This window comes from Uranotaenia lowii, chromosome 1 (assembly GCF_029784155.1).
Source record: "Uranotaenia lowii strain MFRU-FL chromosome 1, ASM2978415v1, whole genome shotgun sequence".
NCBI classification, from domain to species: domain Eukaryota; kingdom Metazoa; phylum Arthropoda; class Insecta; order Diptera; family Culicidae; genus Uranotaenia; species Uranotaenia lowii.
In genome coordinates, this window is record NC_073691.1 from 212577870 (window position 1) to 212599741 (window position 21872).

At 31.9% G+C, this 21872-nt stretch overlaps 1 protein-coding gene across 1 annotated transcript in view; it reads right to left on the minus strand.

The window, feature by feature from the left end:
- Positions 1-21546, minus strand: part of LOC129738370 (dynein axonemal heavy chain 10-like) — a 22930-nt gene extending 1384 nt beyond the window's left edge. The window contains exons 1-13 of the mRNA XM_055729553.1: positions 21433-21546; positions 21102-21372; positions 20770-21042; positions 20170-20277; positions 19661-19749; positions 15344-15427; positions 13091-13204; positions 10528-11051; positions 10096-10257; positions 9601-9721; positions 8834-8916; positions 7984-8275; positions 7757-7915 (exon numbers count right to left, since the gene is read on the minus strand). Of these exons, the coding sequence (XP_055585528.1) occupies positions 7757-7915; positions 7984-8275; positions 8834-8916; positions 9601-9721; positions 10096-10257; positions 10528-11051; positions 13091-13204; positions 15344-15427; positions 19661-19749; positions 20170-20277; positions 20770-21042; positions 21102-21372; positions 21433-21450 (2298 nt within the window). The 5' untranslated portion in view covers positions 21451-21546. The remainder of the gene's footprint in view (positions 1-7756; positions 7916-7983; positions 8276-8833; positions 8917-9600; positions 9722-10095; positions 10258-10527; positions 11052-13090; positions 13205-15343; positions 15428-19660; positions 19750-20169; positions 20278-20769; positions 21043-21101; positions 21373-21432) is intronic.
- Between the last annotated feature and the right edge of the window lie 326 nt (positions 21547-21872).

A 21872-nucleotide genomic window follows, 5' to 3' on the forward strand; every position in this document is an offset into this window, starting at 1 on the left:
TTTTTGTCATTTTGTCATTTTTGTTATTTTTGTCATTTTTGTCATTTTTGTCATTTTTGTCATTTTTGTTATTTTTTGTCATTTTTGTCATTTTTGTCATTTTTGTCATTTTTGTCATTTTTGTCATTTTTGTCATTTTTGTCATTTTTGTCATTTTTGTCATTTTTGTCATTTTTTGTCATTTTTGTCATTTTTGTCATTTTTGTCATTTTTGTCATTTTTGTCATTTTTGTCATTTTTGTCATTTTTGTCATTTTTGTCATTTTTGTCATTTTTGTCATTTTTGTCATTTTTGTCATTTTTTGTCATTTTTGTCATTTTTGTCATTTTTGTCATTTTTGTCATTTTTGTCATTTTTGTCATTTTTGTCATTTTTGTCATTTTTGTCATTTTTGTCATTTTTGTCATTTTTGTCATTTTTTGTCATTTTTGTCATTTTGTCATTTTGTCATTTTTGTCATTTTTGTCATTTTTGTCATTTTTGTCATTTTTGTCATTTTGTCATTTTGTCATTTTTGTCATTTTTGTCATTTTGTCATTTTTGTCATTTTTGTCATTTTTGTCATTTTTGTCATTTTTGTCATTTTTGTCATTTTTGTCATTTTTGTCATTTCATTTGTCATTTTTGTCATTTTTGTCATTTTTGTCATTTTTGTCATTTTGTCATTTTTGTCATTTTTGTCATTTTTGTCATTTTTGTCATTTTTGTCATTTTTGTCATTTTTGTCATTTTTGTCATTTTTGTCATTTTGTCATTTTTGTCATTTTGTCATTTTTGTCATTTTTGTCATTTTTGTCATTTTTGTCATTTTTGTCATTTTTGTCATTTTTGTCATTTTTGTCATTTTTGTCATTTTTGTCATTTTTGTCATTTTGTCATTTTTGTCATTTTTGTCATTTTTGTCATTTTTGTCATTTTGTCATTTTTGTCATTTTTGTCATTTTTGTCATTTTTGTCATTTTTGTCATTTTTGTCATTTTTGTCATTTTTGTCATTTTGTCATTTTGTCATTTTTGTCATTTTTGTCATTTTTGTCATTTTTGTCATTTTTGTCATTTTTGTCATTTTTGTCATTTTTGTCATTTTTGTCATTTTTGTCATTTTTGTCATTTTTGTCATTTTTGTCATTTTTGTCATTTTTGTCATTTTTGTCATTTTTGTCATTTTTGTCATTTTTGTCATTTTTGTCATTTTTGTCATTTTTGTCATTTTTGTCATTTTTGTCATTTTTGTCATTTTTGTCATTTTTGTCATTTTTGTCATTTTTGTCATTTTTGTCATTTTGTCATTTTTGTCATTTTTGTCATTTTTGTCATTTTGTCATTTTTGTCATTTTTGTCATTTTTGTCATTTTTGTCATTTTGTCATTTTTGTCATTTTTGTCATTTTTGTCATTTTTGTCATTTTTGTCATTTTTGTCATTTTTGTCATTTTTGTCATTTTGTCATTTTTGTCATTTTTGTCATTTTTGTCATTTTTGTCATTTTTGTCATTTTTGTCATTTTTGTCATTTTTGTCATTTTTGTCATTTTGTCATTTTGTCATTTTTGTCATTTTTGTCATTTTTGTCATTTTTGTCATTTTTGTCATTTTTGTCATTTTTGTCATTTTTGTCATTTTTGTCATTTTTGTCATTTTTGTCATTTTTGTCATTTTTGTCATTTTTGTCATTTTTGTCATTTTTGTCATTTTTGTCATTTTTGTCATTTTTGTCATTTTTGTCATTTTTGTCATTTTTGTCATTTTTGTCATTTTTGTCATTTTTGTCATTTTTGTCATTTTTGTCATTTTTGTCATTTTTGTCATTTTTGTCATTTTTGTCATTTTTGTCATTTTTGTCATTTTTGTCATTTTTGTCATTTTTGTCATTTTTGTCATTTTTGTCATTTTTGTCATTTTTGTCATTTTTGTCATTTTGTCATTTTTGTCATTTTTGTCATTTTTGTCATTTTTGTCATTTTTGTCATTTTTGTCATTTTTGTCATTTTTGTCATTTTTGTCATTTTGTCATTTTTGTCATTTTTGTCATTTTTGTCATTTTTGTCATTTTTGTCATTTTTGTCATTTTTGTCATTTTTGTCATTTTTGTCATTTTTGTCATTTTTGTCATTTTTGTCATTTTTGTCATTTTTGTCATTTTGTCATTTTTGTCATTTTTGTCATTTTTGTCATTTTTGTCATTTTTGTCATTTTTGTCATTTTTGTCATTTTTGTCATTTTGTCATTTTTGTCATTTTTGTCATTTTTGTCATTTTTGTCATTTTTGTCATTTTTGTCATTTTTGTCATTTTTGTCATTTTTGTCATTTTTGTCATTTTTGTCATTTTTGTCATTTTTGTCATTTTTGTCATTTTTGTCATTTTTGTCATTTTTGTCATTTTTGTCATTTTTGTCATTTTTGTCATTTTTGTCATTTTTGTCATTTTGTCATTTTTGTCATTTTTGTCATTTTTGTCATTTTTGTCATTTTTGTCATTTTTGTCATTTTTGTCATTTTTGTCATTTTTGTCATTTTTGTCATTTTTGTCATTTTTGTCATTTTTGTCATTTTTGTCATTTTTGTCATTTTTGTCATTTTTGTCATTTTTGTCATTTTTGTCATTTTTGTCATTTTTGTCATTTTTGTCATTTTTGTCATTTTTGTCATTTTTGTCATTTTTGTCATTTTTGTCATTTTTGTCATTTTTGTCATTTTTGTCATTTTTGTCATTTTTGTCATTTTGTCATTTTTGTCATTTTTGTCATTTTTGTCATTTTGTCATTTTTGTCATTTTTGTCATTTTTGTCATTTTTGTCATTTTTGTCATTTTTGTCATTTTTGTCATTTTTGTCATTTTTGTCATTTTTGTCATTTTTGTCATTTTTGTCATTTTGTCATTTTTGTCATTTTTGTCATTTTTGTCATTTTTGTCATTTTTGTCATTTTTGTCATTTTTGTCATTTTTGTCATTTTTGTCATTTTTGTCATTTTTGTCATTTTTGTCATTTTTGTCATTTTTGTCATTTTTGTCATTTTTGTCATTTTGTCATTTTTGTCATTTTTGTCATTTTTGTCATTTTTGTCATTTTTGTCATTTTTGTCATTTTTGTCATTTTTGTCATTTTTGTCATTTTTGTCATTTTTGTCATTTTTGTCATTTTTGTCATTTTTGTCATTTTTGTCATTTTTGTCATTTTTGTCATTTTTGTCATTTTTGTCATTTTTGTCATTTTTGTCATTTTTGTCATTTTTGTCATTTTTGTCATTTTTGTCATTTTTGTCATTTTTGTCATTTTTGTCATTTTTGTCATTTTTGTCATTTTGTCATTTTTGTCATTTTTGTCATTTTTGTCATTTTTGTCATTTTTGTCATTTTTGTCATTTTTGTCATTTTTGTCATTTTTGTCATTTTTGTCATTTTTGTCATTTTTGTCATTTTTGTCATTTTTGTCATTTTTGTCATTTTTGTCATTTTTGTCATTTTTGTCATTTTTGTCATTTTTGTCATTTTTGTCATTTTTGTCATTTTTGTCATTTTTGTCATTTTTGTCATTTTTGTCATTTTTGTCATTTTTGTCATTTTTGTCATTTTTGTCATTTTTGTCATTTTTGTCATTTTTGTCATTTTTGTCATTTTTGTCATTTTTGTCATTTTTGTCATTTTTGTCATTTTTGTCATTTTTGTCATTTTTGTCATTTTTGTCATTTTTGTCATTTTTGTCATTTTTGTCATTTTTGTCATTTTTGTCATTTTTGTCATTTTTGTCATTTTTGTCATTTTTGTCATTTTTGTCATTTTTGTCATTTTTGTCATTTTTGTCATTTTTGTCATTTTTGTCATTTTTGTCATTTTTGTCATTTTTGTCATTTTTGTCATTTTTGTCATTTTTGTCATTTTTGTCATTTTTGTCATTTTTGTCATTTTTGTCATTTTTGTCATTTTTGTCATTTTTGTCATTTTTGTCATTTTTGTCATTTTTGTCATTTTTGTCATTTTTGTCATTTTTGTCATTTTTGTCATTTTTGTCATTTTTGTCATTTTTGTCATTTTTGTCATTTTTGTCATTTTTGTCATTTTTGTCATTTTTGTCATTTTTGTCATTTTTGTCATTTTTGTCATTTTTGTCATTTTTGTCATTTTTGTCATTTTTGTCATTTTTGTCATTTTTGTCATTTTTGTCATTTTTGTCATTTTTGTCATTTTTGTCATTTTTGTCATTTTTGTCATTTTTGTCATTTTTGTCATTTTTGTCATTTTTGTCATTTTTGTCATTTTTGTCATTTTTGTCATTTTTGTCATTTTTGTCATTTTTGTCATTTTTGTCATTTTTGTCATTTTTGTCATTTTTGTCATTTTTGTCATTTTTGTCATTTTTGTCATTTTTGTCATTTTTGTCATTTTTGTCATTTTTGTCATTTTTGTCATTTTTGTCATTTTTGTCATTTTTGTCATTTTTGTCATTTTTGTCATTTTTGTCATTTTTGTCATTTTTGTCATTTTTGTCATTTTTGTCATTTTTGTCATTTTTGTCATTTTTGTCATTTTTGTCATTTTTGTCATTTTTGTCATTTTTGTCATTTTTGTCATTTTTGTCATTTTTGTCATTTTTGTCATTTTTGTCATTTTTGTCATTTTTGTCATTTTTGTCATTTTTGTCATTTTTGTCATTTTTGTCATTTTTGTCATTTTTGTCATTTTTGTCATTTTTGTCATTTTTGTCATTTTTGTCATTTTTGTCATTTTTGTCATTTTTGTCATTTTTGTCATTTTTGTCATTTTTGTCATTTTTGTCATTTTTGTCATTTTTGTCATTTTTGTCATTTTTGTCATTTTTGTCATTTTTGTCATTTTTGTCATTTTTGTCATTTTTGTCATTTTTGTCATTTTTGTCATTTTTGTCATTTTTGTCATTTTTGTCATTTTTGTCATTTTTGTCATTTTTGTCATTTTTGTCATTTTTGTCATTTTTGTCATTTTTGTCATTTTTGTCATTTTTGTCATTTTTGTCATTTTTGTCATTTTTGTCATTTTTGTCATTTTTGTCATTTTTGTCATTTTTGTCATTTTTGTCATTTTTGTCATTTTTGTCATTTTTGTCATTTTTGTCATTTTTGTCATTTTTGTCATTTTTGTCATTTTTGTCATTTTTGTCATTTTTGTCATTTTTGTCATTTTTGTCATTTTTGTCATTTTTGTCATTTTTGTCATTTTTGTCATTTTTGTCATTTTTGTCATTTTTGTCATTTTTGTCATTTTTGTCATTTTTGTCATTTTTGTCATTTTTGTCATTTTTGTCATTTTTGTCATTTTTGTCATTTTTGTCATTTTTGTCATTTTTGTCATTTTTGTCATTTTTGTCATTTTTGTCATTTTTGTCATTTTTGTCATTTTTGTCATTTTTGTCATTTTTGTCATTTTTGTCATTTTTGTCATTTTTGTCATTTTTGTCATTTTTGTCATTTTTGTCATTTTTGTCATTTTTGTCATTTTTGTCATTTTTGTCATTTTTGTCATTTTTGTCATTTTTGTCATTTTTGTCATTTTTGTCATTTTTGTCATTTTTGTCATTTTTGTCATTTTTGTCATTTTTGTCATTTTTGTCATTTTTGTCATTTTTGTCATTTTTGTCATTTTTGTCATTTTTGTCATTTTTGTCATTTTTGTCATTTTTGTCATTTTGTCATTTTTGTCATTTTTGTCATTTTTGTCATTTTTGTCATTTTTGTCATTTTTGTCATTTTTGTCATTTTTGTCATTTTTGTCATTTTTGTCATTTTTGTCATTTTTGTCATTTTTGTCATTTTTGTCATTTTTGTCATTTTTGTCATTTTTGTCATTTTTGTCATTTTTGTCATTTTTGTCATTTTTGTCATTTTTGTCATTTTTGTCATTTTTGTCATTTTTGTCATTTTTGTCATTTTTGTCATTTTTGTCATTTTTGTCATTTTTGTCATTTTTGTCATTTTTGTCATTTTTGTCATTTTTGTCATTTTTGTCATTTTTGTCATTTTTGTCATTTTTGTCATTTTTGTCATTTTTGTCATTTTTGTCATTTTTGTCATTTTTGTCATTTTTGTCATTTTTGTCATTTTTGTCATTTTTGTCATTTTTGTCATTTTTGTCATTTTTGTCATTTTTGTCATTTTTGTCATTTTTGTCATTTTTGTCATTTTTGTCATTTTTGTCATTTTTGTCATTTTTGTCATTTTTGTCATTTTTGTCATTTTTGTCATTTTTGTCATTTTTGTCATTTTTGTCATTTTTGTCATTTTTGTCATTTTTGTCATTTTTGTCATTTTTGTCATTTTTGTCATTTTTGTCATTTTTGTCATTTTTGTCATTTTTGTCATTTTTGTCATTTTTGTCATTTTTGTCATTTTTGTCATTTTTGTCATTTTTGTCATTTTTGTCATTTTTGTCATTTTTGTCATTTTTGTCATTTTTGTCATTTTTGTCATTTTTGTCATTTTTGTCATTTTTGTCATTTTTGTCATTTTTGTCATTTTTGTCATTTTTGTCATTTTTGTCATTTTTGTCATTTTTGTCATTTTTGTCATTTTTGTCATTTTTGTCATTTTTGTCATTTTGTCATTTTTGTCATTTTTGTCATTTTTGTCATTTTTGTCATTTTTGTCATTTTTGTCATTTTTGTCATTTTTGTCATTTTTGTCATTTTTGTCATTTTTGTCATTTTTGTCATTTTTGTCATTTTTGTCATTTTTGTCATTTTTGTCATTTTTGTCATTTTTGTCATTTTTGTCATTTTTGTCATTTTTGTCATTTTTGTCATTTTTGTCATTTTTGTCATTTTTGTCATTTTTGTCATTTTTGTCATTTTTGTCATTTTTGTCATTTTTGTCATTTTTGTCATTTTTGTCATTTTTGTCATTTTTGTCATTTTTGTCATTTTTGTCATTTTTGTCATTTTTGTCATTTTTGTCATTTTTGTCATTTTTGTCATTTTTGTCATTTTTGTCATTTTTGTCATTTTTGTCATTTTTGTCATTTTTGTCATTTTTGTCATTTTTGTCATTTTTGTCATTTTTGTCATTTTTGTCATTTTTGTCATTTTTGTCATTTTTGTCATTTTTGTCATTTTTGTCATTTTTGTCATTTTTGTCATTTTTGTCATTTTTGTCATTTTTGTCATTTTTGTCATTTTTGTCATTTTTGTCATTTTTGTCATTTTTGTCATTTTTGTCATTTTTGTCATTTTTGTCATTTTTGTCATTTTTGTCATTTTTGTCATTTTTGTCATTTTTGTCATTTTTGTCATTTTTGTCATTTTTGTCATTTTTGTCATTTTTGTCATTTTTGTCATTTTTGTCATTTTTGTCATTTTTGTCATTTTTGTCATTTTTGTCATTTTTGTCATTTTTGTCATTTTTGTCATTTTTGTCATTTTTGTCATTTTTGTCATTTTTGTCATTTTTGTCATTTTTGTCATTTTTGTCATTTTTGTCATTTTTGTCATTTTTGTCATTTTTGTCATTTTTGTCATTTTTGTCATTTTTGTCATTTTTGTCATTTTTGTCATTTTTGTCATTTTTGTCATTTTTGTCATTTTTGTCATTTTTGTCATTTTTGTCATTTTTGTCATTTTTGTCATTTTTGTCATTTTTGTCATTTTTGTCATTTTTGTCATTTTTGTCATTTTTGTCATTTTTGTCATTTTTGTCATTTTTGTCTGATAGGTCATTTCATTTTTTTGTTGTTCTCGTTGATGATTACTCCCTTTAATTTGTCATTTAAAAATAATGGTTCTCATATTTACCTTTATTCGATGCTCCTGGAGGATGCTGTAAATTTCTTGCATCTCGTGTATTTTCAATTCTACAGTTAGAGTGGTAGTTTGTATAACGTTGATTGTGTGCATAACGCTTTTAAAATTGGACAGCTCTTTTACATTACGATCCAGCTCCGTTCGAAGATGCTAGAAATAATTTTCCAAACAAGAACAGTCAAATATCGTTAAAAAGCGTCAATTTAGTTCCGAGTTACCTGCATGTGATCATTCAGTTCCACCATTCGCTGTCGAGTCCTATTTGCTAAGATGTGTCCCAAAGTATTTCTCCATTCAACGGCATGGTCGATGATAGCTCTAATCAGCGGTTGCAAATTGATTCGCACCGATTTGATGTCGTGATGTGCCGAATGACGTTCCAAGTCATTCACGATTTGGGTATAAAAGATGAACTTTTCGTCTAACCGTACCAGGGTAAGATTCTGCGATAGAAACTTTTCACATACACTCAGCTTCTCGAACGTCCACAGGTTTTTGTACTTCCGCCAGCTGTGAGCGGATGCAGTTTGTTTTTTTTGTTCGTGTGAATTTGGAAGAAGAACGGTAAATATGTTAGAAGAAAATTGACCAGAAAACAGGAAATGATTCGAGCGATTTAAAATCTAGCCATTTGCTTCCGCTTTCGGTGATTGCTGCCATCAATTTCGGTAGGAACACGTACCGGTCATCAGCATTCAACATCACCACCATCGTCATGCTGAGTTGAGGATAACGTATAAATGCAGTTGATGAGAGTGGTAACGAGGGGTTTTTTTTACTTATTTCAAAAATGATTTTATCTTCAAAATAATCATTGAAATATAGATCTTTAACAATCAAAATCATTGAGATACAAACTTTATTTTGGTGAGTTTTAAATATCGATAAATTCTTGTATCAATCCTTCGGTACACACCTATCACACAGAAGAAGCACCAAAATCTTCGGAATCAACTCACGTGAGTTCCTACCGGATTAGTGGCAATCTCGAAAAGCGAGTACAAAAAAAAAGGTGGAAACCAGAACGGAGCCCACAAAACGAGACGCGGGGAAAAGATGAAATATTACCGTTTTAAATACACCAGAACATCGGCCACTAAATTTTGGATAGTTTGCTGCAAGTTTATAACCAGCTCCCCCACTCTCGGAATCTGTAACGAGATTGAATGGACGAAAATATATAAGGCAGGAGCAATCAGTAAAAATAAAAAGAAAATCCAGGGGAAAAGTGTAAGAAAAGCACAAGTAAACAAATTTATCAAAGTCAAAAAAAATATCGATAAATTGTGCACAAAAGTGCATCATTTTGGCGTGGAAAATCGGTTTCGGGGCTAGAGATGTGGGCAAATATTGAGTTACAACTCGATCGCTGTTCATCGCTATGAATGATGGAGCTGAGAAAAGTTTCCCAAGAAAACCCCGACTCTCGGCACATCGTTTGTAAAAATGATACATGTGTTGTTGGATGGTTTAAACTTTCCCTGTCCGTATTGAAGGTGAAAAGTGCTTCTTACTTGTGAATGGAAGTGTTTTTTTAAAGATCTGAATGGAGACTCAGATTTGTATTCGCTTTATTACAAAGAGTTTGTTGAACATGTGCAGTAACAATGTAAACATAAAACGGTTTCGTTACTATCGGTTGAGTTTGATACGGTTGGTTGAAGGTGATTCGAATCTTTTTAGTGTGGTGATACTTACTGAAACCAAGCTTTCAAAAAATTGATTTTATTCGAAATATCAAATGAAAATGTTGCAATTAAGAAAACAAAAAATGATGTGCTTTCTTATGACCCATAATAATTGGTCGCATTACCTTAACTTGCAAAAGGACCTACCTGAACGACATCCTCGAAGAAGGTGAAGGTGTAAGGTTCGGTTCTGGTTCCGTCGGTCTTGCTGACGCTGTCCGGACAGGGAAGGCACGTTTCTTTCATCCAACGGCGAAAGCATTTCAACCTGGGTGTTGTTTGTGAAAATTCCATACAGTGAGAACGAGAAAAGGTCGAAAGGAAAAGTAGAAAAGTTTTAATTGAATTGAAACAGTATCAGTTTTGATGGTCGTCGCCGAGAGAATGGCAATATTTTCGCTGTAAAGTAATTCCCGAAACGCTTGATAAACAATTTAATGGTGGTAAATTTTTATTACCACCCCAAGATGTTTATGGAAATGTTTCTGCTGCTTTAAGTTCTGATGAAGTAAAAAACGTTTATAGCAAAACTCGCTCTTAACGCAATCACGACTTTCTTAAACAGTTATATCCCCAATCAACAGCGGAGCAATTAATTTTCTCGTTTGGAATCCGCGGAAACTATTTTGTTTGCAAACTTACCGCTGCAGAAAATCCGTAACCGAGTTAATCACGGTGCTGTAGACTTCGGATGCGGACGGTTTCATTAGGATATCAGGCACAGCCAGCACTGCATCCACCTCGAAAAGGGGGGTTTCCTGCTGCAGATCAAACATAAACTTTTCCAGGTTCCTGGTAGCAAATCTGGAAGGAATGTATTGCGCGCAGCCAAACAAGCAAACATTTAATGGGCGTCTTATTACTTTTGGCACAAACTAAAACTTATGTTGGAAAAATATGGCGTAAGAAATCTCCTATGACAAAAGTTGCTCAAGTGAGCCAACCGGATCTATGTACACTGTACACAACTAGCAGTCTGGAGCATGCACGTAGTCTACGGTCCACTGCCAGAGTGGAGATAATAATAAACGAAAAGTTTCTGTTTCAATGTTCTTCCGACTCCGGAACACTCACCTGGTGAAACAGGAAAATACTTGCTTCTCCCAGTAATTGTAGTAGTACTTCATCTGTTCGCACTCGCCTGTAAACGTACCGAGGACCAAACTTTCTAATTTAATCAGTATGGGTCCTATCGAATCATAAAGTTTCCTCAATTTGCCAGTCTTGCTGTTCCTATCCACTTCCAAGGCGGCAAAGTACTCCCGACAGGGCTTCACTGCATCCTCCTCGCGGATAGTGACTCGTCTCAGTTTCTTCTGTTTCGCACCCGCACCACCTTCTTCCGCTTCGTCGATGTCATTAGATTCTCCCCCGCTGCCTCCTGCAGCTCCATCGTCACCTCCCATCGATGATCGCTTCGCCAAGGTAGGCGCTTTCAGAACGACTTCCGATGCGGCCGAACGTTCCTTGGCCTTTCGGTGGGCATCATCTTCATCAATCTCGAACATAGCGAACGATTCTAGCTTATCGATGCAACACTTGATATCGTTGGTAATGTGCCCAATCTGAGCCACCATCGAGGAGAGACCTTTCATGTGCTGGAGATGGAATTTTGAAATTTAAAATTGGTGGTTTGGAGTTTTGCGAACGAATTTAATGTAAAATGTGGATGAACTTAAAAGTATTTTAAAGTGGTTCTCATCAAATTCAGCAAGTTGTGATATAAGAGAACAATCTATGAAATAGGTTTCAATCTTTTTCGCTCGCCGCACCCTTTCTCGATTTTTTAGGTTCATCGCCCCTGAGGGTATTTTGTAACAAGTTTATCCAGAAATGCAACCAAAATGAGAATTCTGAGCTCTTCCATCTCCCGTTGCAGGCTTTCAACGCCCCCTGGGGCTGTAGGGACCACTTTGAAAACCACTGACTTATAGTAATAAAATCTTCTTAATTTTGTGATAGAGGCTCCCATACAATTAACACTGTAAAGTATGGCAAAGCTAAAAAAAAAACAAATAATTTTTATAAAATTAGAATCAAAACGAGTTTAGACATGAACAGATTTTCTTTGTTTATAAAGAATTCACAAGTTTTTGGGAACAAATTTTTGATTACATTTTTTATGCGGTAGATTATGATAAATCACAGGGCCCTTTCTCGCCGCGAAGAAAAGCTTGGTAAATGAATAAGGAAAGAATGGGATGAGAAAACAGTAACACACTTGAAAAACTTAGCACTGACCCTCAGTTGACCACTGATTGCTCCCTGACGAGTAAGAAGGTCAGGGACTTATTATACGAACTAAGGGATTTAATATTCGTTTAGTGAAGAGTCAAAATGTCAACATAAAAAACCGTCGTGGAACTGAGTTTTGCAGTTAAGCATGGTTGGCCGGCTCCCCTCAAACAACAAAGATCCGGGAAAAAACAGCACTGTTTTCAGTTTGGCTCTGAGTGCAATCCTCGTTCGCTGATCATGCTCCACTCGCTGTAAGTGACTCGCACAGCCAGCCTGAAAGCTTTCGCATCTGAGCGAGAGAAAGAGAATTCTAGCCGGTCATTTACCTAAGTGTTAACGGAGAAAAAAACGGAGAGACTCTCGCCACACAACGTACAAAAAATAGCAACAATTTTTTCCTCACTGTAAGCGTTGTCACATTTAAATTTCACTCTCATTGAAAAAAAAATATTCAAAAATCTGCACCGAAATGTGAACCAACAACCAAAAAGGCCAACAATGCTAAATATAAATAAAAAACTTTTTTTTTTATTAATTTGGTTTGGCTGACCATTTCTGTGCGCTCATAACTTCAAAAAGCATATGTCTAGTCAAAATAATTTATTACCTTAAAGGTGTTTTAAAATCCAAAAGAATATCTGAACCAAATCCCAAAAATCTGTGTTGTGTGCGGATAGAGCCTGTACAAAAAATAATGCAAAAATCCGTACTTATTCAGCTGTTCTTGTGGCAACCATGCCCACTGCTGTTTTGTATTTTTTTCCTTAAGAAAATAACTGCCAAAGGTCTCTGGTGGTTTTGTAAAAAATCAGGACATCGCATGTAAAAAAAACGGAATTTTTCGGCACACCATTAGATTTTTGGATATTAATGCAGGTATTCTTGAATTGCATAAATAATGGCGAAGCACAGGTGCTGAAAACGCCCGCATTGATGTAACAGAAGAGAGCAGCTTCTTGTCTGGCCAGCAGTCTTCTATCGAAAAACACCAATTAAATATCGCATGAACCGAAGTTCATGTGATATTGATAATTATTTTCTTCAATTAACTCGATGTGCTGAACAATTTTAGATTCGTATGTGTGGGAAAACATAGATACTTTTTAAATGTAGATCTCTTGTAGTGTATCAATGTCCTTCACGCGTCATTTAAATTAACGATCTATTTAAAGTGACGATGTTAATAATAGAAAAAAATTTAAGCAAATTTTGGAAGGGCTATAGGTAATACAGTTTTATCAACGAAATTCTGATCAATTCATTGGAAAGTACTTTCAGTAACTTTCAGTTTTCCTAGATTTCAGGATTGAACCAAATAACTCAAATCAAAAGTCTAAAAATTTATGACTAAGATTCATCCATTAAATATCTTGTACATACGACACAGAAGAGCACTTACCTGCTGACATCGGTTGCAGAACTCCGCTATGTTGAATGACTGCCAGGTGAAGCGCCCTAATCCAGCTTGAATAATTGTTTCCACCTCGTACAGGTGAATGCGGAGAAAGTGAATCTGTGGGTGGATACATGGGAGAGAAACAAGATAAGACAAGACGTATCAGTAGCATGTTGGGATTACAGCTGGAAGATATATAGATTCGAAAACATACTGCATACATTGCAGGAAGCAGCTTCAGAAGTGAAACTTTAATCTCAGAGAACGAAGGTTCATGGGATGATTTTTTTTTACACAAACAGCGTTTCAAACTAGTCATTAGATAATAAAATCAATTAGGACAAAAATATGAAGCATTAACATTCTTCGTGAAAAAGTCATTCATCAAACCAGCAGCAGGGTTATAAGAGAATAGTTGACAATTGAGGGGTTTTTGCAGCTACTGCTGTGGGTTTAATTTCTGATGGCCTAGTGACTTGTCGCCTTCTGAAAAAGGTCACAAGCGGCTATAGTAAGGTTGCCAGAATTTTTTCCACTCCCATCCGGGCCTAGCAATTCCGGGCATTTTTTCAAAAAAACCTGGCAAAATCCGGGCATGGATTTCAATTTTTCAAATCCAAAAACCGGGCAAAAACCGGGCAAAATTTGGGTGTTATTATACATAAAAGCAAAGAAAAAAGGCAAAAAAAAATTGAAATTAATATTTTATCAATGTAATTGCAGACTTCTAAAATCTTTTTGGAACACTTAAATATTTAAAGGTTTATAAAAGTAAATCAGTGAAATTATCTGAAACAATCGTTGAAAATTTCCAAACCGTTAATCGATTTTGTTGAAACTTACTCAAAAACTTAGATTTTTTTTGTGTCTTAGTGAAAATTGTGAAAAAATCCGGGCAAAACCCGGACTTTTTTCACGATATCCGGGCAACCGGGCCGGACCGGACTTTATTAAAATTTTGCATCAAATATCCGGGCAAACCCGGATAAAACCGGGCAATCTGGCAAGCTTAGGCTATAGTCTTGGTCCATTGTTCCACTACTTAACATTTTCCATGAATATTTATAGCCTCAAAGATAAATTAATTCTGCCAAGCTCTGTTCGAGGACACCTAGCCTAGGTGCCAAAGGGAAACGGAAAAGCCAGAAGCCCGGGTGTGAAGTTTCTCCCTAAGGAAAAGATTTGACACTTTTGTTACGCTGCAGGTTCAGGATCAACTTTCTTACTTGCAGCAGTTGCAATTCTTGTCACCGACCGCGCGTCGCTAAAGCGTACCGTTTTATTTTTTTTCGCTCGTTTCTTCTCACCGGATGGATAATCTTGGAAAATGAGTTTCTGTCTAGAGCTATGACGGTCCATCGAATCCCGGCGCGATTCCTCAACGCTTAGGGTTGGATAGAGTTTTCACAAGAAATCTCAACGAGATGCTGCTGCTAGCTTCGGTTCTGGTTAATTATTTATGAAGAAGATGGAAATCCATTATGGAAATACTGGTTGCAATAACTAAATGGAAGTTCAGAAAATGCTGTGTTTTCTCAGAGCTTATTTTAGCATATTGCATTTTGATTTATTGCCCCAATGTTCAGTGACTGATTAATCGGTTGGCAATGGTCTGAATGAAATTTAAAAATAAAAAAAAAATTATTTGTTGTAATTATTTAATGATTAATAATCTACAAAACTAACATTGCTAAGCACCATTTGAGAGATCCAATCTGAGTTTTATCATTAGGTATGACTTTAAAAAGTGAAATCAAAGTCAAAACCAATAAAATGGAATTCTAAATTTAAACCACTCATCGGAATGTAGCTTTTTTTTATTCGACAAGCTAGTTTTGCAATAAAAGCTGGCTTCGGTGCTCTCGATAAATCCGACACCGGAAACAAAGATAGTGAGTCATTTCCCTTTTGTCAGCATCAGATTTCAAGGATGCAACTACCCTCGTCAGGCAGGATATGTATACGGTGGTCTCATAGAAACCATCAGACTAAGAAGAAGAGAGGTAAAAAAAATTGTTTGCTTAGTCTATGCTAAAACTCAGACCGAAAATCAAAAAAAAAAAGGCAAAGTCCATCAGCACTGCTCGACCACTGTCAGATGAAAGCAAACATAGAGCAGCATCAGCATCAGTAGTATGTGCAAATGTTGGTAAAACGAAAAGTTTAATTAAATTCTCTCGACTAGGCAGTAGGTAGGAGAGATGATTCCAAGTGAAATCCGGAGATATCGGGACGATGAGGTCCTTCCATACTTACCTCTGGTGCTGTCAGTCTGAGTACGATATCGTTATAGCCGGTCACCATTTTCGTAACGTGCTCCACATCCCTAAATAGTTGGTCCTGCAAATGGAGAAGAGTCAAAACCGGAAGGATCAGTAAAATTTGTGCTGATTGTTGCTGGATATTCTAGGACTGTTGGTGAATTGTCAAAATGGGACTACTAGGAATCAATTTGATGTGGTTCTTGGTTCTTTTTTCTCTCGTTTGGATGCCTTAGATAAGAGGCAGAGGTAGATGATTTACAATTCAGATCAAAAGCATTCACACCTTGCTAGCTTTGGCTTGAAGTTTGGATAAAAAAAGTGTTTTCAACAAACGGAACATTTTCCATCTGAAAAAACCAAGTGTTTGTGCAACGCGTTGAAGAGAATAATTTGAGTTCTAAAAATTCATTTGCAATGTAGAACTTTCGTTCAAACCACAAGAGGTCCAATGAAACAAACTGTTTTCCAGGACCGAAAATATGCCTGACCTGGATCGAATAATTGTCATCCCTGTCCGTACTCCAGATTCATTTACATCGGACAAGATTTCACAAGAACAAAGGATAAGGTTTGTGTTAAGAGGAAAAGTTTTCGGTTCCGACATGGCAGATCCATATGGCAAAAGTGCCCTCTTTCTGGCTATTAGCATCGAAGAAGAAGGAGCTGGAGAAAACTCGTAAAACGATAAAGTAGTCGGAAGATAGTCAATATTCTACTTAGAGTCTGTGTCCCAGATGGTTTCCCGTTATCCTTGTCAGGCGATTTTATCGTATTGCTCGAGAACAAAAATGGGATATAATTATACATAATTGGCTTTTCGAATTGGTTCTCGTTCTGCTGGAATTTTAAATTTCAGTGTTTTTTTAAATATAAGGCTGCTGAATCAAGTTATAGTCCATTGGGATTTTAAGACTTTAAATCATTTTGAATTGGATAATTTAATGCGTTTGAAATTTTTTAGATGATTATTGTATTTAGAGATGTTTACAATTTTAATGAATGAGGAAAAATTAATGAACAAAATGAATGTTTGTCTGTACGTCTCTTTGATCCCTATATACTCAGAAACTACAGGAGCGTTCAACGTGACCGGGACCGGGAATGGTCTCTATAATAGTTTAAAACCCTCCAACTTGAGAGAGAGAGCTCCCAAACAAAAATAACATAATAACTGACATTTTAACATAGAAATGATTCATTATGTTTAATGGCATCTTTTGTTACATTCGGATGAATAATTGTACTTTAAACATTCCTTGGTTGGAAAGGGGAGGGGGTCCAATACAAATTCATTATAAAATGTTACAAAACTCGAACGATTTTCAAACGGTTTTGCTGAACGGGATGCCCAGATATTGTTTAAAATTCCCGGATTTTGCCCAGGTTAATTTAAAATATTTGTTTAATCATATAAAAACTCACAGTTTTTGGTAAATTTTAAAATTTTAAAAAGATTAAATAATAACACAAATTTTTGTTAAATCAATAAATACAATTTTAAGACTGCTGCTGTAATTGAAAACTTGGAAATTCAAGTTATTTTGTTTCACTTTCTCTTCTTTTTTTTTTGCCAAAATTTTTATAAATTCTTTGAATTGCCCGGCCGCGTGGTAAAAAATATTGTATGCTAAAGGTTAAAGATCATCGTTTTTTGAAACAATGTTTTTGCTTATTTTTGAATTTTATCTAATTCGATATCAATTGCTTTGCACCTGTTTCGACATGTTTTGTCCCAGATTTCATAGGAACCTAACCTTTTAGGTGAAAATCGCCCTAAAAGCGATTAATCATTTCATGTCCTTTCAGTTAGTGGTGAGATTTTGAAAATCATAGATACCTTTACTTGAAAAAAATCTCGTGATACATGATCTGGTATTATGAAGGAAGAAATAGAGAGAAATTAAAATAATAGCTTTTGTATTATTATTAAAAACTCGACAAAATATTCGACCGAATATTCGACCGAATATTCGGCCGAAAATTCGTTTGGCCGAATAGTTGAAAAAATCAATAATCGGTTCATTTCTAATTTACAGCGTTTTTAAACCGTTTCTGTATAGGTGGGATCCTAGACAAAGTAAACAGAAATATTATAAAATTCAGGAATTTCCCGAAACGTTTTTCAAAAAAAATTAAAAAGAGCGTTCTGACATCATGAGATGATTAATTGATTTGGTAAAATAGTTTTGCTGAAATTGAATGATATATTGTATTGAAAGACTCTTCCCTTTTAATTTATGAGAGCTTTCATATAAAATAAATGTAACATACAACTCATGAGGCATTATACTAATCGAAACATTTATGAGTGATATTCATCAACATTGTTATAAAACTTGTTTTGAAATAGTTAAATTATTTGTAGTTTTGGAAAGGAGGGTTTGCATTTCAAACAATTCACTTGCAAAATTTCTACCTTATTTAAATTTTAGCACATAGAAAGGTATTTGGGTACGAGAAATATTTCATTGTAGATTTGCGTACCCTCTATTCTTCTAGAGCAATGGTTTTCAAACTTTTTTCACTCACCGCCCCATTTTGCAAAATTTTCGAGCTCAACGCCCCCTGGGCTAATTAAAGAAAACATTGGAAAAACATAATCTGGATTGTTGAAAAACCAATAGCTTTGGGCTTTATGTTGTGGTAAGACTTAACTTAAAATTTATTCAAATTTATATGAGGTCCTCAGAGCCAAAGGTGTGTGAAGGGGTAGGGGTGGTGTAAAAATGGTCGATTTTGATTTAATGCTGTCAAAATATTTTTCATATTTAAAACTATATTTCGTGATTCTTCAGATTTTTAGAATTTTATTTACTTACCATGAGGTCCTAAAGAAAAATGCATATTTTCGAAAAATATATGAAAAATGACCAAACATAAAAACTTAAAAGCGTGTTTTCTCGAATTAGCTTTTATTCTCTTAAATTCTTTTCGCACAAAGGCCCTTATATTACTTTAAACCTCCAGTAAACACTTAATTCTATATGTAGATATAGTTTTCTGGATAATCTTTTAAACTGATTTATTAGTTCGTTTCGATATTAAATCATATTTTTTTAAATTTGAATAAACAAAATTCTAAATTGATCATTAAGCTGACAGCTTGATAGAAAACAAACTAATTACTGTGAAATAACGTAAAAAATATATAAGTTTAAATTAGATTCTAACAACTGGATTCAGAAAATATTCCAACAACCGAATAGATTGAAAGCTTATCCCTTACAAATGGCTCAATAGATTTTTTGAACCAGTTGAAATAAAATTGAACAAGTAAGAGCTTTAAAAAATTCTCTTACCTAAAAAAAAAAATATTCATATGTTCTTTCCTAAAATTATCACTGAATCATAGATGACACCTTTTTACACAGATTTTTTCGTAGGTTTTTTCTGTTTTGCAGATGTTTTGAGAAAATACATTTTAAAATTATCAAGCATTGCCATATAAAATTAATCCTTTTTAGTTCAACCCAAAATAATCTTACGAAACAAGATTAGCATGTAGAGCGTATACAAAATCTGAGACTATTAAAATAATCTTTTAGATACATTTTTGAAGAAAAAAAATTAAAATACTGTAACAAAAATTTTCATGGAGCTATGTGAATTTATAGATATTTTAGTCTTGAACCCGATGTTTACTTCTGTAACGTAATGTCATTGTTTCATTGTAATTTCATTATTTCGAAGCTACGTTGTTTCGTGATTTTTAAAAATGTGAATTACGACCTCACCGCCCCTCTAAGCCCTTAAAACGCTCCCCAAATTTCTCAATTGAGCTCACCGCCCCCCTGGAAGCTCTCAACGCCCTCAGGGGGGTGGTAGGGACCACTTTGAAAACCACTGTTCTAGAGGGAGTTAAGAAGAGGGGAGACGGGCTCTCACAAATTTTATGCACAACTTGAGAACAAATCGAGCAAATAAAACCAAATTTAAAATGGGATGGTAAATACTTGGACGAGATACATATGTCTCTTTGATTTTTTTATGACCCCTCCCCCATTCTTCTAAAGAAAAAATGGAAGAAGGGGCTCTCATGCAATTGCTCATGCAATGCTCAAATCATTTGTGAAAAGAAGGATTAATCTTCTAAGTATTGCCATTTGAAGCTGAAGTTGCGGTTTCCATTTTAAAGAACAATTTTAAAATTCGAATTTATCGTACTGATCAAAATTTAAATAATTTTGTAAGGTGTTGCAAAGCACACCGAGTCAGCTAGTTATGCCACAAATGTTCGTTTGGAATATACAATCGCCTTCAAATAAGAAAAAAGAAAAAAATCTAAGTCGTTTGAATATCAATAACTTACCTTTCGCATAATGGCCGTTCTAACTGCTGCTCCCAGGGTGAATCCCAAATATTCAAACTGCTGACCTTCGCTGATGACATCGAAAACGTCTGCGATTTTTCCACCCATAGTCAGATTTTTCAATGGATGAACATTCCGATTGTATTTTTTTTTTTGGGATGAAAGAAAGAAGAAAAAACGCTGTAAAATACACATCGTCCTCTCTCTCTTTGAGGGCTATTAGATTTTGTAATCATGGTTGGATATTGGAAAATGATAATCAGTCTGGGCTGAAGGATGAAAGCACTCATAGCAAAATGGTCATTTCCCTCCAGCCAGGCTTGGATTTGGCTTGAACCTAGGGTAGGTATCGTTGTCCTTGCTGGGGAGTACAAGTTGCCGAGTCAGGATTTTTCAAAAGGCATCGTCATATTGAAGAATGAAAATTCCACCAAACCCTAGAGCCACCATTTAAGTCGGTCATCCGTGTGTCGTTGAGAGCGTAATAAAAGTTCTTTAAATTGACTTACCGTAGGAAAAATTTACACCAAACTTCAGCTTAAACTCGATGAGGACCGAGTCTCCGATCACCTCTCGCCAAGTTGGAAGCGACTTCTGGGTTACTGCTGACACCATCACTGTCGAATAGAAAAGGCGGACGTAATGTAAGTGTAGAAACGACATGTACAGAAACGGTCTAGTCGCTTTTTGCTCAAAACGGTGGAAGACCTTAATGTTCATTGCCCTCAATGATTCAGCAGCACTAGAGAGAGGCTAAAGCATCACAAGGAAAAGTGCGGGAAAAGCGAAGCCGCGTGCAGAACATTGGTTTCTTGGTCGTTCTGACAGTGCGAAATCAATTTTCTCACCACTCGAGAAAACAGCTCGGTGATTCAGTGAGACTTTTGCCAAAATGTGTTAACAATTGTCTTACTCAGCATGAAACTTTGCTTTTGCTTTGGCGGAAACACATTCTCCGTTGGCGATGATGTGAATAAAATAGTAGTTTGCCAATGGGTAGCATATGTTACCGGGTGAAAGTTTAAGCTTTAAGCAGAGTTTAGTGACGTTGTGCAAATAATTCTTCTATTACACGGACGCCATTTGCCCTACCGTTTTCCATCACTTACAGTGTGCCTGTTTAATTTTGAATTCAGCGGCAGGAGTTTGAATTCCGGAAGCGGATCCACTGAGCGAGGTGTTTTTCGACGCTTGAACAAGTTTTTGGGCCAAACTTAGTTCGGGATTTACCGAATCCGGGCGCTGGACGATCCATCGGACGGCCGTTGCAATGTTAACGTACTTGTTGCTATCAGCTCCAGCCATCAAAGCCGAGGGACGCCTTGGTTTTTTATCCATCTGTTGTTTTTTCATTCGTGCGCTGCGCTTATTCTGTTCCAGCTCTGTTGAGAAATGGTAAAATCATTCAAATACACATTCCACAAACATCTTATTTGCGTACCAAAAATGGGTTCACAAAATTCCAACTTTAAAATGTTTCTTCTGAGAACGGAATTGACGGTTCGGGTTGCAAAGGCTGAATATTCCTGGAAATTGTCTTTTTCGTAATCTTTGAGATTGGTAACCAGCTGCAGATAGTGACTTAATGCGGTCCGTTTTTCCATTACTTCTTCGTGCTGACTTGCGTCACCTCCGCCTCCAATTTTGGTTACTGCATGGTACCGCTCTCTTTGGGCCGTGAATGGACTCATTTCTTTATCACTTCGAACAACCTACAAAGAGTCACTTGATTTAACAAGACATTAAATTGAGGTATACTTGTTGACACATACCTCTCGAAAAACCACCATAGACTTTCGGATAAAAGTGTTCAGAGAGCGCTCCCAAAAAACAGCACCAACAAATCGAGGTTGATTCCGTTGAAGTGGAGGATTCGATCGGCATTTCTGGAAAAATTACGTCGATGAGTATTACTTGTTTTAAATAAACTGATAATTTGAGTGATCCCAAATGAAGTTCAGAATCCCGAAAAAACGTTTCACAAGGCCAGAAAACGCATTTTAAAGTTTTGATCCCAAATTAAGCTTAGAATCCCAAAAAACGCTTCTGAAAGCCAGAAACTGCATTTCTAAGATGCGATCCCCAATCAAGCTCAGAATCCCGAAAAACGATTCTTAAGGCCAGCAAACACATTTTAGAGTTGCGATGCCAAATTAAGCTCAGATCCCAAAAAAAAAAAATTTTAAAGGCCAGAAAACGCACTTTAAAATTG